We start from the raw sequence: 25,459 nt of genomic DNA, 5'->3' as shown, positions 1-25,459 counted from the left end.
CGAGCTGAGTGGTCCAGAAGACACCTGACCCACATTGGGCCAATCAGGCGATTCTCCCAGGAATTTGACCCTTCAGCCCCGCCACCAGCTCTCGGAGTAGTAGTAATAGCAGTAGTTATGGTGGCCAGCTTTCCTGCACCTGCGATGCGCCAAGCGCGGTGCGGAGTGTTTTACATACTGTCGAATCCCATCTGCGATCTGGGCAGCAACCTCGCAGGTGCGTGCGAGCCATCCAGCTCCTGTTTCAGATGCGGGGATGGGTCTCGGATGCCGGGTGACTCCCCCGAAGCTTCAGAGCCGGCATGGCAGTGCCCGGAGAGCCATATGGCGGAGACCATGTGGACAATTTCTGAGGCCCAGGTCCCGACCCAGCTTTGTGAGATAGGGCAGACCACCCAGTTACAGGGCTGAGGGCAGTGGGAGTGAGACCCAGCGTTGTGAGAGGGCTGAAGGGATGGAGGGAGGGGGTCCGGGGCAGGGGGGAGCGCAGAGAACCTCCAGGTCCCCAGCCAGCGCAGGGTGCGCGGGACCAAGCCCAGCCCCACCACACACTTAGGACAGGCGAGAGGGAGGAACGGAGGAGATCGGACTTCCCTCCCCTTCCCCCCTTGGGTGAGTTAGCCAACTTGCCAAAGCAAAGGTGTGGGCCGCTTATTTTGGGGACACATGGCAGGGGTGGGGGCAGAAGTCTGCAGCCTCCTCTGTATCTGGTCCCCAGGACTGCTGATCCCCAAGAAGGTATGGAGGCAGCTGAGATGTGCTGGGGGCTGGTTCAGAGTGGAGTAGGGAGGTGGGGGCCCCACTGGCTGGAGGCCCGGGCTGGTCCCCGACTCTGGCTCTCAGGGCACGGGGCTCTGAGTGGAAAGGGCCATTCTGGGCAGGAGAGTGGTGTGGGGCACGTAGGCCTCTGACCACCTAAGGAGACAAATCAATCCGCAGCAAAAAGTTTCTATCAGATTCCAAGCCTCAGCTGGTACAGGGTTGTTTGGCTTTATTTAAAAAACAAACCAATATCTTTTATTAGCACTAACACAGAGGTGCCCCCAGGCCGTCACCTGAAAATCCCACGTCACAGAGCATTCACACAGGTCACACAGTGGCTTATAGTTACTGGTGTCACTCTAGCCCAGGGCAGCCAAACAAATACACTCTTACTGCACAAATCGCCCTTTAAACAAACAAACAATCATCAGGTCAGACAATCATTCACTCCCCTCTGTGAAGAGGGTACAAAGCTTGGCAGCGGGGGCTGCTCCCTCCGGCCCCTTGCAGTGGCCGCGGTCTCCCTCCTCAGGATGGCGGATGGCAGGTCTGTGGCCAGGAGGCTGCCAGGGGCCTCCTTCGCGGCTGGGAGATGGAAGGTATCCACCCCCATGGATGGGGGCGAAGCACCAGGAACCAGCCTGTCATCGGCGTCCCCGAGGCCCCCGCAGATCGAGCCACAAATAGCTCCAGACCCACGCAGCTCCCAGTCTGCTGAGAGGGTGGCTTGCTCCTGTTTCTTCTCTTTTTTCTTTTCTCAGGGAGCAAAATTCAGAGGAAGAGAGCTGGCAGTTCCGGAAACTTTTTTGGCCCCCAGACAACCGTGGCAAAAATGGAGTAGAGGAGACCCTCAGCGGGCTCCCTTCTCTGACTCACAGGGGATGGGAAGGAGCCCCCCGGCACAGGCCTGGGTGAGGAGACCCCCTGCTCACACTGAGGAGGTGGTGTCCCCACAGGTGCCTGACCCGGGCCGTGGCCCCTCTGACAAAGAGAACGGCACCTCCCCGTTCCCGGCTCCTCACAGGGCTCTTGGGGCCTCAGAGGCCTGGGCCGCCTCCTGCTCCGGCCGCGAGCTCTCTGGGCGTCCTCAAGGCTGAGCCCTGCGAGAAGTACAGGGGTGCTGAGGAGCGGTGGGCGTCGCATGGGGGGAGGAGGAGAATGTGAGATGGAAACTCAGCGGCGGGGGGGGGGGACACTTACTGAGGAGCATTTCCTGTGCCTGAGGACCCCGTGAGGGTTTCACCCCTGGGGTCGGCCCGGCACAGTCAGGTGGCCAGTGGCCTGGGCCATGCCAAGCCCCAGAAGACAAGGACAAAGGCTGTGTCCGGCAGCTTCACCTCCTTGGCAGGCCTGACTGTAGCCTCATCTGGTGGATGCCCCCCTCCCTTCCGGGACAGACCCGTGTCCTAAGGAGGGAGGCCGGTAGAGGAAGTCTAGAGCCCAGAGCCGGGGCTGACAGGAGGTACCGGGGCCTGTCCATTCCCCGAGGGGACGTGGGAACCAGCAGGGGAGGGGCCCCCTGGGTGCCGGGGCAGGGCCGGCTCCGCAGGGAGGGCCGAGTGGGAAGCCGGGCTCAGCCTGTTGCCTTGGTAACTGGCCTTCCCGCATCCCGAGAGGGCTGAGGCTGGGGTGGGGGAGCCTGTCGGCGCAGGGAGGCGGCTGCCAGCCCGTGGGTGGGGCGTGACTGGGAGGCCGGCCAGCGGGCCGCCTCAGGTGGCAGGGGGACAGGTGGTGCCGGGGAGGCAGAGGCTGGGTTCACGCAGGAGCGCTGCTCACGTCCAACTCAGCTGGAGGTGGGGGCACTTTCCGTTCGCTTGCATCTTTATTCCGGTTTGAGGCAATCACAGCAGCTTCTCTTCGGTGTCAGAATCGCAGCCCGAGGAGCTCCGGGCTTTCTCACGCTTCCTCTCCCAGCACACGTGTCCCTGCGAGCAGCCCGCCGGCCTCACCCAGGAGAACAGCCTATTCATAGAGATTTCCCAGTAGGTTTCCATTCCGAGGGAGGCCTGGCTTGCCCGGGCGGCTTCAGAGGCTGGGCTGGAGGAGGCCGGCCGGGAGGCACAGCAGGAGCGGCAGCAGCAGCTGGGACAGCCCGGGGGCCGGGGCCGCTGAGGGAGCAAACACAGGCAGTTAGGGCTTCCGAACGCCTGGAACAGCGTTTGCGGGCAGCTGGCACGGGCACTCAGGACGGGACCCAGGGCGTGTTTCTCTGCTCTCGACTCACCCAGGCTCCCTCCTTCTGCCCTATTAGAATTCTTTCCCCTGCTTTCTTTCCATAGTCATTCCTTTCAAAAGGAGACTTCACGTATATGTACGTAGCTGCCTCAGTCCTCTCTGGGCCATCACTTGCAGCATTCATATCCTTCATCCAGGTCTGTCTGGGTGACACGGCCAGGTCTGCAGCCTTCCCGTTCAGACCACCCTCCCACCCCCCACCTTACCTGGATCGTCTGGAACCAGCCAGAGCATCCCTCAGTGCACTCAAGGATTGGGGGTGAAAGGCTGGGAGGGATGCTGGGGGAGGGGGTGTGGCAGGACACCTGCTCTTGCTCTGTGAGGTGTGAACCTGCCTGCCCAGCGGGCCAAGCCCTACCTGCGCCCGAGCACTGCTGAGACAGCATCCCTTCGAGAGCAGCCACGTAGTCGGGGCCCAGCCAGTCTCGGTACGTGGTTTTCTCGCCGACAGGCACCACCCGGATCGTGGCATCCTTGAAAAGCAGGTCTTGGCCATGATAGTTGGAGGAGTCGAACATTTTGAAGCCATTCTTATTGTGGTCGTCTCCAAACAGGTCCTGAAAGCACCCACCGTCACCCAGCTGCTTTTATACATTCGTGGCTTTTATACGGCGAACCAAAGAGCAAGGAGTTTCACGGCACCAAGACTGACTTGACATCGTAAGCCCCACAACTCATCAAGCTGTCATCAAAGGGGCTCTGGAGTAAAGCTATGATGACAAAGTGGGGCGCCTGGGGGGCTCAGTCGGTTAAGCGGCTGCCTTCGGCTCAGGTCATGATCCCAGGGTCCTGGGATCGAGTCCCCCGTTGGGCTCCTTGCTCAGTGGGGAGCCTGCTTCTCCCTCTCCCCCTGATTGTACTATCTTTCTCTCTGTGTCAAATAAAATCTTAAAAAAAAAGGATCAAAGTGGCCACCAATCTTTGGATCTGAGGGCAGGTCAGCCTTCTCTCCAGGAAAATGCTCACTGCCACAGGGTTCTTCCCCATATCACTTCTGAGGGGAGAAGGGGGGATGAGGAGGTGGGGGGGGTGGGTGGTGGTTGGGAACCAAGGGCCCTGTTGTCAGACAGTCTGGGTTCCTTCCAGATGTCTACTGAAAGCACAGCTAACATGACTTGCGGAGGGGCTAGATGTAGAATACGAGAGAAAGAGTAGTCCGAGATGACTCCTGAGGAAATGGGAAGCCTGCAGTTGCCGTTCAGAGCCCTGGGGGAGTCTGAGTGAAGCGGGGCAGGCCAGCTGTGGGCTTGTTCAGGCCGAGGAGCCTGTTAGAAATCCTAGTCAAAATGTCAAGCAGGCAGTTGTTCGAGATGGAAGGGTGGGCTGAAGGCAGGGCTGAAGGTGTGTTTGGAAGCTGTCAGTGAATAGATGGCTGTCAGGTGATGTCAACAGGAGTGTAGGGGCAGGTGAAGAGGGTTTAGAATGGAGCCCGGGGGCTCTCCGTGCTTACAAGCCAGGAGGAAGGAGTGGCCACCGAGCCTGGGAGGAAAGCCAGACAGGTGTGGACCCAGGAGCCAAGGGGAGAATCTCCTCCAGCAGGCTGGAGCTGTGGCCAGTGCTGCTAAAGGGTCAGGAGATGTGGGCTGAGAAGCAGCCACTGGACTTGGCACCACGGGCCACTGCGATCTTGCTCAGGTTCAAGGCCCTGCTAGGGGCCCGTCCAGAGCAGAGAGACCAGAAGGAGAGGAGTTGGTGACTCGAGTAGAGATGACTCTTTGAAGGAATTTTGCTCTAAGAGGGTGGGATTAGGGCTACAACAGGATGTGGAACCAAGAGGGGGCTCGTCTTTTAAAGGTGATGGAAACAGCAGCAGGTTTGTACGTTGGTGACAACGGGCTGGCTGAGAAGGAAACATTAACAATGCAAACACAGAAGGGACAGCTGGAGGAATGGCTTGACTAAGTGAACATCTCCGAACTTTCCCTCAGCCTTCCTCGGTTTGCTCCAGGTAGACTGAGGCACCCGGGGCCCTGGCTCACCTCGTTGCTCATCCCCCCAGTGCCGACGCCCCCGCCCTGGCTCACCTGGGCCTTGTCTAGCAGTCCATACACGGTGAAGATGTTGGTGTCCGGCCGGACCATGACGGCGTGGGACGGTATCTGCGCCAGATTGCAGGCTGCGAACTGGGACACCTCGGCCCGGGCCCCATTGGGACACAGCAGCTCATAATCCTCCGACCTTAGCTCAGCGGCCCAGGGCTCAGAATTATGGCCTGAGGGGAAGCAGCAGAGGGACAGAGGAAGAGAGAGGCTGCTCTCCTCCTGGGTCCCCAAATCCTTGACCGGGGCGGGGGGTGGAGAGGTGGCCACGTCTGGCCAGCTTCCCAACTCCATTCCCCAGTCGCTCTGCCAACCCTGGTCGCAGCCTTGGAGGGTGGGGAGAAGGGAGCGCCGAGAACGGGGCAGGCATTTCACAGGCACCTGTTCCAGCCTCAAGACAGCAACGCCAGTGAGTGTGATCGCCCCCATTGCACAAGTGGAAAAACTGAGGCTCTTGATCACTCCCAAGGAGCCCCATCTGTGTGTTTCAGGTCTCGGGCCTGAGTTGGGGATGGGCTTCTGAAGGTGGTGGTTGACATTTTCCCCTAACGGCTGAAGTTCTCAAACCTGACCAGGTATAACATCATGTGTTGATCTGCGGGGGGCAGTTTCAAAGGTACGGCTGGGGTGGGGCCCAGGAATCTGTGTTTTAAACCAACAACCCACTGAGGCTGAAGCAGGGCTTCCGCAGGGCTTGAAGTTGGCCCAAGGGCTTCCTGAGAAACACTGCTCCTGGGAATTTCATTATCTTTATGCCTTCAGGTATTTACTTAGTATCCACCCTCTTCTCATTTCCAGAAGGAATTCCAGGTGGGCCCGCAAGTAGAGATAAAAATAAAGGGAATGGAGCAGCCCTGGGAGGTGAGGGCCCCGCTGCAGGTGAATCTTGAAAGGGCCCCTCCATGAGCCGCCCTTCCCTAACCCTATCCCAGGACTACAGAGGGCCGGGGCCAGACAGGGCTCACTGGCTCCTCACAGCTTCCTCCCCCGGGGGATGATCCCAACTGTTCTTCTTGATGGGAGCTGGGCAGGGGTGAGGGGCTGTGGCAACAGGGCCTAGGAGCCCTCCCAGCCGTGGTGACCTTCCCAGGCATGGTGGGATCTGAGTTTTGAAATCCTAACTGATGTTTTTTCCCTGCGCATCTTGCTGCTTCTCCTCCAGTCTCCATCTCCCCTTCGGACCACATTATGCCTTTCTGCACTGAGTTTTTGGGAAGAATTTCTGAATGGAGAAGACTGAGCCTCCAGCATTTGGGGTTTCAAAGCCTGGGTGGAGGCAGCGTATAGAGAAAGAACAAACAGTAGGTGTTGGAGGCAAAATGGAATAGGAGCGGGGAGGGAAGTGAGGCAGGCTAAAGGGCCCTGCACCCTGACAGGACCCAGGTGTGGGCTTAGGGGAGTCTGGGGCATAGAGGTTCAGAGATCTTTTTCCCAGGCGGGGCCCAGGAAAGTGACTGCAGAGAAAAAGCCACCCATGTGATGTGAATGGGGGTGTGCCCTGCCTCTCATGGCTTAGGGGTTGCAGACCGATTTCCCCGCACGAGGCGTTGCCCAGCTCAGGACCAAAGCCCAGATGCCCACGGGAACCGATGATGCTGCCACGCCCTGCACCACGCACCTCGGTGCTACGTAAACGCCCCAGAAGGAATCTCTCCAAACTGACTGAGGTGGAGTTTCTAGCCCAGTAAAGACTGTCATGTGTCCTCTGCACCTGGACGTGTGGCCTGGGGTCTGATCTTACTGAGAGGACCTTGGAGCCTCTGGGGTCTCCCAGGGGGCACAGCCTTCTAGCCTCTGTCCTTCCCAGCTGCTGCTCCGCCCCAATCCCAGCAACACCCAGGGCCTGGACCATGTTGGAGATGGGGAACCCCGCCCCCCCACCCCGAGAATCTGGCCCCAGCCCCTCCTCATGTACCATTTGTGTTTTCAAAGACAGTCGTGTGCTTGACGAAGGCCACGTCCCCTGCATTCTCAGCCAGGCACCTGCCACGAGAGAGGCCGAGGCCGGTGTTGGCAGGAGGGCGCACCCTCCGCGCTGGCCCCGGGCCTACCCGCCAGGCCAGCCGAGTACCTGAAGGCGCCGCTGTAGCCGAAGTACCTCTCCTGGCTGTTGCCCACACACTTGTTTCGGCCCCGCTCGTCCCCCACACAGAGCGCGCACAGCGAGGCTGGGTAGTTCTTGGCGTTGTTCACGGGCACACAGCTGGCGCTGAAGAACTCGCTCACGGCTGGGGCAGGGGGGCAGGGCCGTGTCAAGGGGCTGGCAGGAGCAAGACGGGAGGGCCGCCCTATCCCCACAGGTCTGCCCACTCTGCCTGGCCCTGCGGCTCTACTGCCCACCCAGCTCACAGGGCACATCTCCTCCTGTGAGAATTGCGGGGATGAGGGGAACACAGAGGCTGTCCAGATACAGGAACCCCATGGACGACCTCTGGTTAGTAGTCACGCAGCCTTCCCTTGGACTCCCTCAGGGATGGGGAACTCACTACCTCATAAGCTATTCTGTTCCAGTCAGGGCACTGCCCCTGTGTAGGAGTGGGAGCAGCCAACTCTAACACTCTCTGTGTGCTTGTGGAGGTGGTTAGAGAAAAATGTGGTTTCTTCCTGAGGTGCCAGACGGGACAGAGGTGTGTGTGCAGTCAGCCCGGGATCTTGCCAGCTTCCTCCCGCCTTCCTTTCACCATGACTGCGTGTGATCTAACACGTGGGGAGGGCCCTGGGTATGGCATATGGCAGCTGCTCGGTAACCGTGTCTTCTTCAGCAATACACAGATGGCGGCCACTTTCCATAAAGGTCCCCCAGACGTCCCGTGGCTGCTGGGATGTGGGGACAGCCCCATGACTGGACGGTGATCCGGCCGGGCCCAGAGCCCATGCACGCCCCCTGCTCCTCATGCCACTGGAGCCAGTTACACTCTGGGTAAGTGGGTAAGTGCCTGGTAAGTGGGTAGGGGGCACCACGGCATCCTCCACAGAACCACCAGACAGACCCCCCCCAGACTGTTACAAGTGTGGCCAAGACTATTTCCCAACCTTCTCAGGAGAACAGGGTACATCAAGGAGGACGAGGAAATCTCTCTGGGCTGCTCTGTGGGATCCTGCTGGGGGACAGCTCCCTGACCCTCAGATAACTCCCCCCCCAATGCAGCAGACCCTCCCCCCCCATAAGAGCTTGCACGTCTGTGTCCCTGCAAGGGTGGTACCTGTGAGGACATCACAGTCCTTGGGCCGGAGGAAGCCCCTCTGCACCAGGGCGCCCACGGGGATGTCCCAGCCCGCGGGGCTGCGGAAGCCGGAGTGGCAGGAGCGCTTGCCCCGAAGCTCGTCCAGGGTGAAGGCGTAGGAGCTGTTCCGCTTCACCACGGCCACCACGAAGTATGAGTTGCTACTGTCCTCCGCTGCGGGCGGGGGACGCCCGTGAGGCCCCTCGCCTGTGCTTGCCTGGCCAGGCCAGAGCCTGGGGCAAGTCCCCTCGTGCCCTCAACCCATTCCCTCAGGCGGCTCCTGCGTCAGAGCTGTGGTCCCACCCCGAGCGCCTCTCCCCACTTAGTGTCCTGGCCCCAGCCACACATCCAGCAGTGGGACCCCTGCTTGACCCCCCAAGGCTGAGAAGCAGCCCTTGGCTCTGCTTTTCAGAGTTCTGTCTCCCCCAACCTATCCCCCATCATTCCTCACCCAAAGGGATTTTTCTTTTCTTATACCCAGGTGGTATTTTTCTCACATCCTGGGAGAAAGGTGGAGGCACAGCTGAGGACTGCAGACGCCATTTTTCCTAAGCCCAGAGATTTTTCACATCCAAGTGGAAAGACCTGAGGTCACCACTTAGGAGGACAGAGCACCAAGGCCCCAGCCCAGGCCACTGGAATGAGAGTCCCCAGGGCCACCTTCTAGGAGCCACAACGGGTAGGCGGGAAGAGCAGAGGAGGCCCTCTCTTTGAGGGGGTGGCAAATAGCCTGTTTTTGTACGACCTGGCTTAGAAGCATAAAATGGTTTTTATATTTTTAAAGGGTAGTAAAACAAAAAACAAAAAACCTAACAAGGAACATGTGGCCTGCAAAGCCTAAAGTGTTTACTCCCTGACCTTTTACAGCAAGTTTGCCCACACCTGCCAGACTTTTAATGACTCGATGGGAGAACTGAGGCCTGAGGCAGGAGGGCTTGCCTGTGACAGAGAGCAACCAGCCCCGGGAGAGAGACCGTGATGGGGAGCTGTGGAAAAGGGCCCGGGGGGAAACTGATACCGAGAACCTATCAGCTGCCTCCTCGCAGCAGCCAGGGCCCAGCCCCACACTCACAGGCATAGTGTTCCCCTGCTGCTGGGACCAGGCCGTATTTCTTTCCTGCTGTGTAGATGTCTTCGCCATTCAGGGTCACAGCATCGATTTGTCCAGCCTGAAGGGGGACAGAAAGGGTCATCGGGCAGGGGGGTGTCGGAACCTGACAGAGGTGCCAGGGTAGGGTCTTTAGGGTGCTTTGGCCTCTGGCTCTCTTCCCTGGGGAACCCCCACCCTTGTGGGCCAGAGAGCTGCTTGCAGGACCCGAGGCCTGAGATATCCGGCGCTCGCACTCCATCCGTGGGGGTCTGCTGCTCCTGTTGCCGGGCCCTGTTCTGGGCAGAACGGTGCCCTACCCCTGCCCGCCCAGGGACTGCCAGCCCACAGAGGCCCGGGGCACCGTGCTGTCCCCCCCACCCCCGGCCAAGGGCTGGCCCACCGCACAAATGCGATATGTATTTGTTGAATGTGTCTGTGAATGTATGAACGAGCCCGGCCTCTAAAGATGACAGTTTCATGGTTAAAGCTCTGCCCCAGGAGGCTCCCTTCTCTTGACCCTCCTGAAGTACCCCAGGTCTCCCCTGCTCCCCCCCATCTTGTCCATTCTGAAGCCTCTGGGCAGGCGGCCCCTTGGACCCGAACAGGGGTTACCTAACAATCAAGACACAGTAGTGTGACAAGGAAAGGGGGTGGGGTGGGGGAGAGAGGGGACACCCGCCCCCTGGGAAGGTGTCCCCCCGCCGATCAGGCCCAGAGGCATGGAGTTGTGATGCTGGAATAACAGGCAGGTGGTACTGAGTTTTGAGCCTGGAGCGTCCATCTCTGGGGGCCCTCTCCCTCCCACCCAGACCTCCTAGCCACTGTGAGGGCCAGGCAGAACCCAGTCCGGCTGACACCCCCTTCCCTGGGCCACTGCGGCTGGGAAGGAGACAGGGGTCAGAGTTCCACTGGACACCATCCCCCAAAGCCTGAGAACTAAGCATCTCTGAGCCTTTGCTGGGGTTTTTGAGGAACCCCCAAGTCTGCTCCTCTTCTGCTGGGGAGCCCCTGGGCCCTGTTTGAGTTTGGACAGTGACAAGCTCTTGCCTGTAGGGAGCTGAACCCTCCCTCCTGCATCTCTCCCTGTTCTGTAGCCCGTGGACCCAGCCACCCGCACAGGACAGCCTGCCCTCTACCTCCAGTCTCTCCTTCCTCCATTCCAGCCGAGCGCCCCTTCCCTTAGCACTGCCTCCTTGGGTCCCTGGGGCGAGGGGCTGCCCCACCCTGAGCTGGGTGACTCTGGGCAGGTTGCTTCTCCAGCCTCTCCCAACTTCGGTTTCCTGACAATGATCACACCCACCCCGGAGTGCTGCTGTGGGGGTTGAGTGAAGGTGTCCACCAGAAGTCTTAGCACCTCGTGCAGCACATGGCACTCACACGCTTGTGAGCCTGTCCTCTATCGTGATCCTGGCCTCCTGTTATTCCTGCCCACTCTCCTCTTCCTGGCCTTTAAGTCAGCGTGGTTGCCTGGCTGGGGCAGGGCGGACCCTCCTGAGAGGCAGTGGTCCGGCTTGCACTCAGGGATTGCCCTGATAAGGGCTCCTAACCATAGGCCCTACCTACTTGCTCTTAAGAAAGAGGAGGGAGGGGGCACCTGGGTGGCACAGTCTGTTCAGTGTCCCACTCCTGGTTTCAGCTCAGGTCATGTTCTCAGGGTCGTGAGACCTAGCCCCGTGTGGGGCTTAGCACAGAGTCTGCTTGAGATCCTCTCCCTCTCCCTCTGCCCTTTCCCCTGTTCTCTCTCTCTCTCTCTCAAATAGAGTCTTAAAAAAAACAAAAGAGGAGGGAGGAGTCCAGGAACCCAGGGGCTGCTGGGACATCTGTGACCAGGCTGGCACCCTTGCCTGCAGGGCCCCGGGGCCACCTCCAAGCTCTGGCCTCAGTCTCCAGTCAGAGAAGCTAAGCAGGGCAGGGCCCTTCACTGCAGCGGTGACCAGGTTAGTGGATGCCAAAGCAATATATGGGGCCATGATGAGCTTAGAAACAAAGACCAGGACAGAATACAATGGAAAATATCAGGGGATGTTGTACTTAGGGGGCCAACACTGTTTCATGCCCCTCTACTGAAGGCTACAGGACAACCAGTGCCTAGCCGGGCCGGCCTCCCGATGTTCCTTCTGCTCTCAGCTCACCCACTCGGCGAGGAAGGGTTCCTGGGTTCCCTGAAAGGAAACAGCCCCCCCTCCAGCCCCGTCCCCTGGGGTGGGGTGGCTGGTCCTTGCCGGTCCTTCCTCCTCCCTTTTCTCTGTGAGGTTATCACAGGAGACTGCCGCCCCCGGCTGCCTTGTAGGCTTCAGACCAGGTGGCTCAGGGGGAGGGCTGGCAAGGACCATCCCGGGCACGGCCACCGCCTGCCCACCTGGCCAACTCCGCTCCTCTGGGTGCGGCCCCACCTGGATCCACTCCATGCAGTGCTGGGGAGACTCGGCCGACACACACTGGATCTCTGGCTTGAGCCTCTGCCGGCTGAAGGCCACAGCCATGTCTCCACACTTCTGGATCTCAGGAGTGGACAGCACACACCAGCGTAGGTAGTGAGGCAGCCCTGTGTGTGTGCGAGCTTGTGGTCACCACCACACTCACCTGCTTCGGGGGCTGGCCCCGAGCATGGCCTGTGGGGTGGGGTCATGGGGGCTACTACCTCAGTAGGAAGAGCTTGGAGTCAGACCCAAGGGAAATTCTGGTTCTTTCCCTCATTAGCTACGAGAAGTCATTTAACCCTCTGATCCTGTTTCCTCTCACAGAAAGGGGATAACTGTGCCTCTTTCATGGGGCTGTGAGGAGGCTTGAGGCAGATCATGGCTGTCGTGTGTGCAACTGAGTGGCGCACCGTCTCCCTGGCTGTAGGGGGCAGGAGGCAGGAAGCCCATCTGTAGACTGCTGCAATGGTCCAGCCAACACACAACGCCTGAGCCAGGGCCCTGGCTGTGGGGTGGGGAGGAGGAAGAGTAAGGCACTGAGGAGAGAGCATGCTGGGACTTGATGACTTCTGTGTGGAGGGGCAAGGGGACTCTTCCCAAGACCGAGCCTGATGGTCTAGATCCCACCCCTTGGAGCAGATGGGGCAGCCAGGGTACAGTGGGCCATGCAACTCTGGAGAAGCTTCCTCCCCAAACCCCCTGAGGCAGGGAGGTGGAAGAAACTGTTTCTCATGGTGGCCGAAGGGCACCGCTCTTGGGGTGAGCGTCCTTTCCCAGCTGCCTGTCCAGAACGCACTGTCACGCCTGTGGTCAGGCTGGGCTGGAGCCCCTGGACAAGAGACGGGCGGACTTACGGTTGGGATCGCAGAGGAGACCCTTCATGGCATGCAGGTACTCGCCGCCCAGCCAGGCCTCATAGGTCTGTGCGGCGATGGGCACCAGCTCGGACGTGGAGTCTTTGAAGAGCAAGTTCTTCTCGCCATAGGCCTCGGAGCTGAACATCTGGAAGCTGCTGCTCTCATGGCTGAAGAGACGCTGTGTGGCAAGGGATGGGGGTGGGGGCCGGTGAGGTGCTGCCGGCGGGGCGGGGGAGCACATCCCTTCCTCCCGGATCAGCCAGCAGCACCTTCTTCCTGTGCCCTCTGGCCAGGCGCCCACTCTGAGGAGGGGTGAAGCACCACCGCCGTCCGTCCTCTGTGCTCCGCCTTGTCACTCTCACAGCCCAGGCGTGGAACGGGACTGAGGACACGTGATGGGGCTGGCCGTGGTGGCACGGATGGGGCAAACCTAGCTAAAGCTGGGGTGTCCAGTCAGAAATGTGTTGTTCTTGTAAATAGTGACGTCAGCACATCATTCACATTTAACTAACGGCGTACTTTGAAATTGGCTTTGTCACATTGTTTATTTGCTCATATAGTCTGGTTTTACTTTTAAGCAGCTTTCTCTGAGGGGTGTCCGCATTCCCGGTCTCGCTCTCTGGCTGGCCCTCTTCGCTTCCTGAGGCCTCGGTCTCCCCTCTCTGGCTGCCAGCTCACACAGTTGGTCCCTCCTTCACACTGAGGTTGGACACCACGGAGACCTCCCCAGCTGTGGTCTAGCCCAGGGGAGGGTCTCTCAGTCCTGCCCCTCTTGGCCTGGCTGGCCCAGCCCCATGATGGCTCTAGCCTGAGCTCCTACCCTCGCGAGAGACAAGGTTTGGTACCATCTGGGAACCTGTGCGGCGGGGGTGGGGGGGTGCCTTGAACTCACCTGGCCTTCATTGAGCAGTCGGAACATGAGGCCCCCGTCTGTGTCGGCCCGGACCACCACCGCGTGAGCAGGCACCCGGGCCAGGTGGCATCGCCTCCATTCGGTGACATCAGCCCGGCTGCCATCCCGGCACAGCAGCTCGAAGTCCTGGGACAGCAGTGCCTGGCCCCAGGAGGGAAGAGTTTTCCCTGGGAAGATGGAAAGCCTGTAGTGAGCCTCAGGGGTATGGGGAGGACCTCAGGAAGGCCCAGGAAACGGAGCTGGGCAGAGGCTAGGATGGAGAGGGCCAGAGACTCAAGGTGAAAAGAAACTCTTCCAGGAGGTGACGACCCAGAGCTGGGAATGACAAGGAGCTTGGGGGCTGCACTCCACATGACCAGGTATCTCAAGGGACTCTTTATTTACTTACATTTCCGACCTCTCACCAATTTCTCTAAAGAACATGGCTTGGAGGTATCTGACAATAGTATAGCACATATAAACATTTAACTGTTCATAAATATTAAAAAGAGTAAGAGAATCAGGGGAGCTCAAGGAGAGAGAAAGGTACCAGGAGGTCCCTGCTGCCCTTGGGCACTCAATTTGGCTCTGAGCAGCAGGCAGGGGCCACGGTGGGAACACAGTCAGACGGAAAGGACCAAGAACGGTAGCCCAAGAGAAAAGGGTAGCTCTCCAAAGCTTTGCCCATGCACTAATCCAATATTACTCTATTCATGTTTTGGGATATTTCCTCCAAGTTGTTTCTTCTATTTTCTAACCATTTGTAACATGGTTAAGGACATACCTGATAGGCAATCCCACATCCTACTTTCTTTTTCTTAAGATTTATTTATTTACTTGAGAGAGAGAGAGAGAATCCCAAGCGGACTCCCCGCTGAGCATGGAGCCGAATACAGGGCTCTGTCCTACGACCCACGAGATCATCATCTGAGCCAAAATCACGAGTCAGACGCTCAACTGATGGAGCCACCCAGGCGCCCCACTACTTAAAAAAAAAAATTATTTAAGTAATCTCTACACACGGTATGGGGCTTGAACTCATGACCCGAAGATCAAGAGTCACAGGCTCCACCGACTGAGGCAGCCAGGCGCCCCTCGCATCTTCTTCTTTTTTTTCCCACTTGTCATTTTAAAGTATTTTCCCCACCCTTTTGGAAATTTTCCATAAAACTCATAATAGAAAGCCAGATTTATCTGAAAGAGTGAATATCGACACCAACAGGAATATTAAGAAGACTAATTCTAAAATTGTAACGCAACAGATGGTCTTATATAACAATATTTTTATGACTTTTAAAATTTTCAATTGAGGAGGACAAGCTTCTGCTAGGAAATAGGAGGGGTAAAAATAATCTGTGGGGTCATGAAAGCTCTTCACTCCAAAGCTATTTCAAAACGAAACCCCAAAACTGAGAGTCACAGTGTGGAAACCTGCAGGAAGGTCAGGCTTCACGACCGTGGGATGGTTTACAGTGCTCTCAACAACCACACTGTGCCATGCTCGCCTCCTCCCCCGCTCTCGACTTCTCATCTGCTGCGAAGCCTTGTGTAGACTCCGGGAGGTCATCTCGCCTTCCCCGAGACACAAACGCACCGGTTAGGTGTTCAGTCTGCCTCTCCTGGTCTTCGTTGGCGAGGGACAGTCAGAGCCTCCTCACCACTTTAGACATTTCTGTCAATTCCCGTTTTTGCTCTTACCAATATTTTGCATGAAGACAGTCTTTAAAAAATTACATCCTTAGACTTCCTTAGATTGCCAGCAACATTTTATTCTACTTAATTAATTTTTTAAAAAGATCTTATTTATTTGTTAGAGAGAGAGAGAGCACAAGCAGGAGGAATGGCAGGCAGAGGGAGAAGCAGGCTCCCCACTGAGCATGGAGCCCGATACAGGACGCGATCCCAGGCCCCTGGGATCATGACCTGAGCTGAAATCAAGAGTTGGACGCTTAACCGACTAAGCCACCCAGGCGTCCCTACCATCAACATTCTAAAAGAGTCAATTTTAGGGGCAGTTGGGTGTCGCAGTTGGCTAAGCATCCGACTCTTGATTTCAGCTCAGGTCATGATCTTGGGGGCCTGGGATCGAGCCCTGAGTTGGGCTCCACACTCAGGGGAAGTCTGCTTGAGATTCTTTCTCTCCCTCTCTTAAAATAAATAAATAAACAGCTGATTTTAACCAACACATCCCTATTCTTTCTCCACCTTTAACATTTTCCTCTGCTTGGTCTTGAGGCCCAAGTCCCAGCTGCCCATTTTCACAGGATCATCTTGCTCTGGAGATAATCCTATGTGCTTCCTCCTTACTCAAATCAGTTTTTTTTTTTCTTTTTCAAATCTGGTTCATATTGTTTGCCTTTTTGAATGTCAGATCACATGATGGACCTTCGGCTTTTAAAGGTAAAGGTTGTGATAAAAAAGAGATTATGATAAAAAAAAAAGAAAATGATCAGACATTATTGAACAGGCAAAACTACAGAGACAAACATGATTGGTGAATGCCAGAAAGGGGCATCAAGGAACTTGTGGGGTCAAAGGTCAGTCACAATCGCTACCTTGATTGCGGTGGTCATGGTTATACAACTCACAGAACTGTACTTCAAACAGGGTGCATTTTGCTGCGTGTAAATTATACCTCACCTTCAAGAAACAAACAATCCTTACGCAAATCCGAATTAGGGGATGTTCTAGAAAATAACTGGCCTGACTCTTCCAACATGTCAGTGCCACAAAAATAAGGAAAGTTGGAGACACTGCTTAGCAGTTAAAGGAAACTAAAGAGACCTAACAACTAAATACCACGTCTGATCGCAGATGAGGTCCTGGGCCTGAAAAAAATTGCTACAAAGGATAGAATTGGGACAATTAGGGAATCTGGAATACGTGCTGTGGATTAGATAACGGTGTTGTGTCAGTGTCATAGTTCCTGAATCTGATAACTGTACTGAGGCTAGGTACACGCTAAAATATTAAAGGGTGTGATGCAGGCAAGTGTATTCTAAAGAAAGAATACATACAGGTATAGAAAGAATGATAAATCCAATGTGGCAAATGCTAATAGTTGGAATCTGGGTAAAAAAATAAATGGAGGAGGTGCTGGGGTGGCTCAGTTGGTTAAGCATCCAACTCTTGATTTCTGTTCGGGTCACGATCTCAGGGTCAAGAGATCGAGCCCCGAGTCGGGCTCTGGGCTCAGCGGAGAGTTTGCTTGAGATTCTCTCTGCCCCCTCTAAAATAAATAAATAAATCTTTTGGGGAAAAAAAAAAGGGGAGTTCCTTGAATTATCCTTGCAACTTTCCTAAAGTTCAATTATTGCAAAATAAAAAAAAAATGTTAAATGACAATGATATAAGGGACCTACACCTAACACTAACCCATTTTACTAAGACCTCATTCAGGGATCGGGAATGGCTCCTACAGATAACAGGAGAAGGAAGGGCAGATGTGCGTTCGGGCAGACTTGCGAACGTTCTGCACAATCAGAACCCAATCTTACAGTGGAAGGCAGCACCAGACACAAACCAGAGCAGGGCAGACGTGTTCAGCAGCCCCCCTCACCCCACAGAGCTGTTTGAACACTGCTCATAAGACCCATCTCTTCCTTCCAGGGGCAGTTACAGGGCCTGAGACCCCGCTCCCGGCGGCCAGCCCCTGCCACGCACCGTCCGTGTTCTCCAGCACCGTGCTGTGCTTCACAAAGGCCACGTCTCCTGCCCCCTCCGCCAGGCACCTGCAGAGGAGAAACCAGTGAGCCTGGGCAGGGGTCGGTCATGGTGGGCACAGATTTCACGGTCAGGCTGTCCCAGGGTTGAGCTCCCTGGTTTGTGTCCTGTGTGGCTTCGCCAAGTTGTGGAGTCTTCCTAGGGCTCTATCACCTGTCCAGTGGGGCTGAGAAAGTAGCTCTCCATGGGGAGAGACGCTTTATGGTCAGTACAGATCCTGTATGGACGAGCTGGGGGCCTGACGGTACAGGTGCTCCCAGGACAGATGCTATGATCAACAGCTTTAATGCTTGGGGTGTTTGGAAGAGGAGTCTGCCCCGAGGCAGGGGATTAGACAAGACCTTCTCATATCACACCAAACACCCCTGAGGGGAAGGGACCAGGACTTCTCTGGATCCTTTATAGGTCACTGCCAGTGAGGGAGGCAGGCCAGGGCCTACTGGGCAAAGGGCTGCCTGGGTCCCCACAGGCAGCAGAGAAGCAAGGCCTGGACTGGGCGAACACCAGGAGAGTGGGGTGGGCCAAAGTCTCTGGTTTGGAGGACCGAGGACTGTGCTTCTCTCTGTGCCCCAAACTGCATTTACCCAGATCCCACTCTGAGGCATGGGGCCGCAGCCGGCTCCCCGCTTCCAGGTGGAAACGCTAAGGCCAAGGCGGTTAGAGGGGCTCCGGGGGCTTCCATTCCAGGCCCTGCTGAGCGTGTTCCCTCATCTGTGGACAGAGGCAGCTGTCCCACAGCTGCTGGAGACTCTTCTGGCTCTGCGGAGGGCTTACCCAAAGTGCCAGCCCTTGTCAGGTGCAGAGTTGATGCCAGCTTTGAGTGTCGAGACTTCGGGGTTCCTGCCACACCCCCCCCCCCACTGGTCTGAGACACCAGAATGGGGACCTAAAAGTGGCAAAACACTGTTTTTGTCATTTTCTTCTCTCTAAGCCCTCACCTCTCTAAATATACTAAACATGTTGACTTTGTGAGCAAACCCAGTCTGGCATGTTCCAGTTGGACGGTTGTAAACTAACCAGGCACACGAACTATATAAAGGGAGCTTTGATGAGGTGCAGCTAATATGCCACTCCCGTAGGGGCCCTCTCAGTGCCCTGCTGTTTTCCACCCGCTCCGTGGCCTCAAAGTCCCCAGACTTGGCTCCTCCCGCCCCCACCCTCTCACCGGAAGGCGCCGCTGTAGTCATAGTATCTCTCCAGGGGGCTCTTGTCACACACACCCTCCCCAGCAGTGTCGCCCCTGCACAGGCGGCACAGGGACTCCGAGTAGCTGGTCTCTCCTGCCCCGGGGACGCAGCTGCCCCCAAAATAGTCGCTGACAGCTGCGGGAAGGAGGAGGGAGAGGGCGGTCGGTCAGCCACACGGCAGGCCCCCAGGCGCCCAGCCACACGCAATCCAGCCGGGCTGGGCCCCCCAGGGACACGCTGGACCCTCCAAGCTGCAGACTGAGCAAAACAGGGGAACTGGACCTGGTCACTGATTCCCAGACTGGGGCCACAAAAGCCCCGTGGGGGGGTGGGAGTGATGTTGTTATTTTAAAATGGCTCAAGGGAAGAAAACGTTTATTCCCAAACGGCCACATATGACAACTATCAAATACATACTGTTCTCATCGTGGGTTTCCCTTCGAATCAGTTATATGTAATCAATGCAAGTGGAGAAAGAAAGAAATTATTACGTTATGCCTATAATTTCATAGACAACGCTTTTCAAAACACAGCAGAGGCCAGGGGAACGGGGAGGAAGGCCTCATCGGGGAAGTGGTAGGGATCTGCATGGCTCTGGGGCCCCTGCCAGCACCGTGGCCCAGCGTCCACCCTGCTGGCAAATATTTATCCTGCGCTAAGGTCACCTTCGTGCCACACAGGGTTGAGCGGGATGCTGGCGCATCACCCAGCTAGACCAAGCTCTTCCAGAGTGGGCTCCCTTTCCTGGTCTTCTTTTTTGCATTCTCCCAGGGGAGTAGAAATTTAATCAATGTGCTGACTGACGGTCAGACCACGCGTATCTGGCCACCATCCGAAAGCACCTGGCTTCCAAGCTCCTGGGGGTCGTGCTGGTTTACACGGAAGCTGCGGCTGTAGGCGGCAGTGTAGGACTGTGCATGCGTGCATGTGTGCACATGCGCACAGAGAGGTTCGCATGTGTGTGCGTGCACGTGTCCACCCGCAACAGCAAGGTGCCCCCGCGAGGCTGAGCTCATAGCAATAACGGCTCCACGCGGTGAGGCCATACTCCGTGCCACGCGTAGAGATGTCCTGTGAACTATCTCAGCGCTTCATTGTCCCATTTTACAGACGGGGAACTGAAGTTCAATGAGGCAGAGCCGCGTACTTGACGGCAGACCATGCTGAGCCAGGGTTGAAAGGTACCGCTCTCTGACAGCAAAGACCGGGCTTTCAAAGACCATTATGTTCTCCCGAGGGCTCTCCCACCGGCCCCCACCCCCCGAAGTACTGGTCACCTGGGGGACAAACCAGGAGGCAGCACACTCACGGAAAACTGTTGGGGGGGGGTGATCCCAGGAGGGCAGTTTACAAATGTGGTGTCAAAGGTCACGGGCCACATCATAGTCCTGAGCTCACTGTGGGCAGACTGTCACAGCGGGGTGGCCAGGAAAAGAAGCCCAAAGCATGAGAAGCAGGACTTCTGGCCAGGCCACCAGAATGAGTGCTGGGGGCTCCAGCCGGGCACGCAGAGCTTCACCTCACTCCCTCCGCACGTGTTCTATTCTCAACAACCCCTCTCGGATCACTCTCAACTCCCTTCCACGGGGGAACATTCTATTTGCAGGACATCCCTCTTCTCACTATAAATGAATCAACCGGGGAGCCGTAGGTCTCTACCCACTTGTGAGCTTTCTGGGTGCAAGCCAGCAGCTTGTTCGGGGTTCTGAAAAAATCGTTTCTCATCTGTCAAGCTGAGGACACGTGTCTGGAAATAGGGACCTACGCAGGTGACAGCTGCTCCCTGGGCATCATCGCCTCCCAACTGTGGGTGGGTCTTGTGCTTGGCTGTGTTCTGGGGTACCATGCGGAGCGAGCGAGGGTCATGCGTCAAGTGCCCTGGAGGGGCCCATCCCCCAGAACTTACATGGTAGCAGCACCAGGCCGGCCGGCACCAGCAAGGAAGGGCTGATACCACGAACCAGGAAGGCCCTGGAGGAGCTGCGCCGGCGCTGCTCCTTAATTACGGGAGGCTCAAGGTGAGCCCGAGGGAGGTCACCCGTTGGGGGAAGGCAGGGCAGTGGAAAGGAAGGGAACCCAGCGCTCCTGCAGGAGAAGTTCCTGCCTGGCCTGAAGCCCTTACCCTTGAGCACGTCGCAGCCCATCACGGACAGACGGCCGCTCTCCACCAGGTAGCCCACTGGCACGTTCCAGCCCACTGTCCTGTTGATGCCCGTGTGACAGGACTTCACACCTTTCAGGGTGTTGATGGTCACGGGGGAGTTCCTCTTGACCACAGCGACGGCATAATAGGAGGTACCGACCTCTAGGAGAAGGGACAGGAGAAGAGTGAGGGTGGCAGGGGAGAAGCCATGAGAGGCTGGAACCCTGCCTAGGAAGGCTGTGGGACCCGGGGGTGTGTGGGTGCATGCATGCGCATGTGAGTGTGTGCGTACAGGTACCTGGGCACGCATGCACACGTATGTGTGAGTGCACGCGTGTACACGTGCATGTGTACACGGTCTACCTAGTTGCCGAGAGAGCAAGTGGGAACAATCCACATGCCTTAGCACGAGACCCTGGCCCCCTCCAGTCACATGGTAGGTGTCATCCCGAGGGGCTCATTTCTCTCTTTTCCTTCTCAAGTCAGCTGGCACTTAGCTGAGTCGATGCTGGTGCCTGTCAGGGGAGCTCCGCAGCTACACTGAGAGCGGAAGTGGCCTGCAAGTCTTGTGCTTTCCAAAATCCAGGCCCTCTGGGGGGAACGGAGAGGGACTGAGGGGATGGTACCATGGTTATGGGGAGAAGAGTGGTGGGAGGAGCAGGAGACGTAGACAGGATTTCACCCAGATTAGGTGCTGAGAAGGTAGGAAGAGTGAGGGAAGGAGTGAGAGGAGGGGAAGGGGGGAGAGAGAGAGAGAGAGAGAGAGAGGGAGAAAGAATGTATGAAACTAGTAACGTCCCAAATCACTCAAAAACGTCAATGGGATGCATGTGAGTGGGCAGCCTTGCCTGGGCCAAATGGGGCCTACAAGGGGCCATTCAGACAAGACAGGGATGACTTTATCTATGGGGACTGATGACCAGAAGGCATCACATCCCCCTACCCACCCCCACATTCACCTCCCCCTCGCCCCCACCCCGACTGCCCTGTAGTGGTGGGATGCCCACGGTCAGAATGAAGTTGAGTTCTAGCAAACAGAGCCAGTGTTATTTCTTGCACACCTGAGCTAGGCCCTGACAACCTAAGCAGCCAGGCCTGGCCCCACCCTCTGATTTACCCCCGTGCCCTTTCTCTCTGGTTCCTTGAATACCAAATTCTTTCCCACCTGGGACCCTTGCCAGGGTTCAGCTTCAAGGTCACCTCCTCAGAGAAGCCTTCCTGTCTGCTCTATTTCAGAAGGGCCCCCACATTTCTTCTCTTCTTCCTGAGGCATTTACTTCCTCCACAGCCCCTACTGCAGTGCTAACTACACTTCTTTGTGTGTGTTTGTTCACTATCTGACTCCGGCTCTCTGAGGGAGGAACTGGCTCTCTTTTGCTTCCGACTCTGTGCTCATGACTGGCACGCCAGCAGGTGCTTGGTAAGTGTGCTGAATTAATCAAAGAGGGCCAATGAGGCAGGGCAGTTTCTGGCCTTCGAGTGGAAAGGCTGGTGGGGTTGCAGGGTTAGGCTCTGTCCTGTGTCATCTGATGGTCATCAGTTCACCAGGTAGCCACGTGAGGCCCTGTGCTGGGTACCAGGTACCTGGGGCTTTACAGAGATGAGGACCTGGCCCTCTTCAAGGGACTCACTGTGGTGAGGACAAAGACAACAAGACAGAAGAGGACAGGATCTTAATAGAGTGAGTCAGAGCTCCGGGAAAGCAGGAAAGAGAAGCCCTTTCAGGGATGGGAGGGGCCAGGGGAGCTCTTGGAGGTGACAGCTGAGCTGGGCTGTGACAGGGGCTAGCCCTTTGGACAAGTAGAGGTGGTGGGGGAGCTCCCAAGGCTTGGCTGAGTTAGAGGCATGTCTGGCATGAGGTGCAGGGACTGGGGCGAAGGAACTCACATTTCTAAGCACACACCACGTGTCAGGTGTGCCATGCTGACTCATTTAGTCTGTGTGACAGGATGAGGGTCATTACCCCCATTTTACAGTCAGGAAGGAAGGTTGTTCAAGGCCACAGAGGCTCGCAGGAAGGCTATGGCAGAACTGGGACGTGTTCTTGCTTTGTTGGGCTCTGCGGGTCCTGGTCAACTCTCTGGCCCGACCCCATTCCTCCTCCCTGCTGCCTCTGACAGGGGCCCACTGAACTTAGGCCTAACAACACTACGGCAGACATGGGGCAGCCCCTCAGTAAGAGTTTGTGGGTGCAAGTTACAGGGGTGATGGGCTCCCCACAAGGAAGAACAGACTCCAGTCAGCCGTCTGAGGGTCTGGCGCCCCTGCTCGGAGGGGCGTGTCAGGAGAGACTTACGGGCCGGGGCCTCTGTAGGTTTGTCTGGCCTGGACCCCAGGACTATTGTGGGGACGGGGCTCCTGACCAGCTTGAGGGCTGTAGGGTGTGGCCAGGCCCAGCAAGGACACACTGCAGAGTGACATCCTTTTCTCCTCCCGCCCCTCCATCCCGCTCAGCCCTCTGACCTTGATCATATACTTCGCCCACCACGGGCTTCAGACCGTGCTCCTTCCCTGCCTCATAAATGGCTCCTCCATCCAGGGTGATGGCGTCAGCCTCCCGGGCCTGCTGGGAACATGTGGCCCATTCAGCCCCGAGCTCAGGGACATCCAATAGTTGGCCTAGAGCCCCTTGAAAAGCCACAGAGCTCCATACTGGTCCTCTCTGTCTGGCCCGGGAACCCTGCCCTGGCTCGGCCTTGTACCACCAAGGCCTAGAGGGTACCCTTTATCAGGTCCTAGGGGACAGCTCTCCTAGGCCAAGGGCTTGCCTTGTTTTTCTAATTATGTTATTTAAAAATTATTAATTTTCTAGGGCTTCTATTGGCTTTACATGGTAAAAAAAAAATCATACTGTACAAAATGGCACGTAGTAGAAAGTGAGTCTCCCTCATTTCCCTATTTCTCAGCGCCCTGACTCCACTGTTAACCTGTTTCTTGGGTTTTCTAGGATGCAGATGGAGTCCCATAAGTGCCCTCTTCATTTTTTCCCTTTTTATTTTCAAATGCACATGGCAGTATGCTCTCAGTGTCCTGAGGTGCGTGATAAAGTTCTAGTTCAGTATGGTTTCTTTCCTCACCATGGAGCCTGACTTAAACCCACAGACCATGTGGGACTTGGATTAGGTCTGGGGAGAAATCAAGGGCTGCGCTGAAATTTCCCATTCTGGAAAATCGCCACTGAGGGGTCTGCTGTCTGGGCTCCCGTTGACGGGGTGGGTAATGTCCCTGCTCTAGCAGGGGCCTTGTGGAAGGAAAACTCTGCCTCTTTGATACCCTTCCCTACCGGCGCGCATCTGAGCCGGGGCCCTCCCTGCGGCCTCCCAGTGCCTGGCCTGGGCCCTGGCAGGAAACAAGCCGGCCGTTGTTGCCGGGGAAACTCAGGAGCTCCTGGGCCTGGTCCTGGCGGGGGAAGCCAGCACCCTTCTCCGTGAATGACGCTGTTGTGCACTCCCTCCTGAGTCAGAGCCCTCCGGTCTGGCAGGCGGCAGTGGCAGAGAGAGGGGAGAGGACTCACCGCGATGAGCTGGACGCAGTGGTCGGCGGAGGTGCCCTGGATACACAGGACGGACGGCTGGATACCGGCTTCCTGGAAGGCTTTGCTCATGTCACCGCATTTCTGCTGCTCGGGGTCCGAGGTGGTGCACCACCGCACCTCCAGCCCGCTGAGCGCTGGGGGCGGGCGACAGTGAGGCCCAGGGGCCCCGGCGTCCCCTGCCCTCCCCGCCCCCCACGGAGGGTGGCTCCAGAAGCCCTGTGGGACCCCAGGAACATGCAGAGCCAGTCCTGTGCAACAGCCCTGCCCTCCCACTCGGAGGAACGGAGGCAAAGAGAGGTGTCCCAGACCAGAAAGGGGCCGGGCTCATAGGCAAAGCTGTGTGTGGGGACATGCATATGGCCGCACTTGGGGCAGACGTGCAGCTCAGAGCCTGGCACTTTACAGAGGCCAAGGTTGGGGGCGTCTCCTAGGGTAGCACTCAGCTAGCCCCAGCCCTGCTCACTGGCAGAGAGCAGCCTGCTGGGGGGAAGAACGCTGGCTGGGGAGTGCTGCCTGGTTCTGTGAGGAGGCAAGTTCCTGCCCCTCTGGGGCCTCTGTGTCTCCAACCAGAAGGTGATAAGTTCTCTCCCTCGGTGTCCCTGAGCCCTCCTCATGAACGGGGAACTGAGACTGGGAAGGGGCTGTGGCTGCCCTTGAGGAGCCTTGCGCCCTCTTGGAGCGTCTGTGATTACAGATGTGCAGACACGAGGAGACCGGGCAGGGCCCCATCCTCCTCCCCGCACCTTGGAGGGCGCCCTGGGGCCGGCTCCCCGTCGCATCTCGCGCCCCTCCCCTCCAGTCCCTGAGAATCTTCTCCCGCGAGGGCTTGGGAGAAACAGAGGCGCTCTGGCCCCCAAACCCTCCTGGAGCTTCCAGGCCTGTCAAGAGCGTTCACCCTCCCAGCTCTCCTGACCCTCTAAGGCTCTCCCCTCCGCGCCTCCTCCTGCCGCTCTCCTTGGCCTGTCAGAAGGCCCGCTTTTCCAAGGCCCAGCTCAATGCCGTTTCCTCCAGGAAGCCCTCCAGACGTCCCGGTCAGCTGGGGTCAGTGTTAGTTCCCTCCGTCGCCTTCAGCGGCGCTTGGCGCATTTCTCCGCCTCCCCCCTTTCCGGGGAGATACGGCAAGACTTCCCAGCTGCCTGAGACCCTGCACCTCCCCAGCTCCTTCCAAGGCCGGGCGGCCGGGCCTCACCTGTGCGCAGAGCGAGGAAGAGCCACAGAGCCACTCTCGGGCCCTGCATGGCGCGGTCTAGAGCTAGCGGGGGCCGGGTTGGGTGCGGGTGGGTCAGCAGCAGCCGAACTTTCCCCCTCACCTCCCCAGAGCGGGCCTGCGGCTACTTAAGTGCGACCGGGGC

At 57.3% G+C, this 25,459-nt stretch overlaps 1 protein-coding gene across 3 annotated transcripts; it reads right to left on the bottom strand.

The window, feature by feature from the left end:
• Positions 1 to 971: 971 nt before the first annotated feature.
• Positions 972 to 25,459, bottom strand: MELTF (melanotransferrin). 3 transcript variants are annotated; one of them, XR_006782438.2, is made up of 17 exons: positions 25,297 to 25,459; positions 24,087 to 24,241; positions 23,036 to 23,138; positions 20,552 to 20,734; positions 18,408 to 18,564; positions 17,183 to 17,250; positions 13,520 to 13,707; positions 12,625 to 12,805; positions 11,744 to 11,895; positions 9,333 to 9,429; positions 8,240 to 8,434; positions 7,108 to 7,264; positions 6,952 to 7,019; positions 5,022 to 5,209; positions 3,356 to 3,554; positions 1,963 to 2,870; positions 972 to 1,862 (listed from the first exon to the last, which is right to left on the bottom strand). XR_006782438.2 is itself a non-coding variant. In XM_045812614.2 (16 exons), the coding sequence occupies exons 1-16, from the start codon at positions 25,343 to 25,345 to the stop codon at positions 2,788 to 2,790; spliced, it is 2,223 nt and encodes a 740-aa protein (XP_045668570.2). In that variant the 5' UTR covers positions 25,346 to 25,459; the 3' UTR covers positions 972 to 2,787. The 3 variants fall into 3 exon arrangements, 2 of the variants coding, with proteins under 2 accessions (XP_045668570.2, XP_045668571.2); XM_045812614.2 differs by having other exon boundaries at positions 972 to 2,870; XM_045812615.2 differs by having other exon boundaries at positions 972 to 2,870; positions 23,036 to 23,135.

The sequence above is a fragment of the Ursus americanus genome, chromosome 4, assembly GCF_024610735.1.
Source record: "Ursus americanus isolate L20-20 chromosome 4, mUrsAme1.1.p, whole genome shotgun sequence".
NCBI lineage: Eukaryota > Metazoa > Chordata > Mammalia > Carnivora > Ursidae > Ursus > Ursus americanus.
The sequence above is the reverse complement of the archived record's forward strand: the minus strand, read 5'-3'. Positions and strand labels throughout refer to the sequence as shown.

Bases quoted from the DNA above. Each gene is read 5' to 3' on its own strand.
- MELTF (XM_045812614.2), bottom strand. From the start codon at position 25,345: ATGCAGGGCCCGAGAGTGGCTCTGTGGCTCTTCCTCGCTCTGCGCACA. The intron at 24,242-25,296 runs GTGAGGCCCGGC...GCCCGCCCCCAG, and splicing joins CTTCCTCGCTCTGCGCACAG to CGCTCAGCGGGCTGGAGGTG. The intron at 9,430-11,743 runs GTGGGGCCGCAC...GTCCCCCTTCAG, and splicing joins ACTGCATGGAGTGGATCCAG to GCTGGACAAATCGATGCTGT.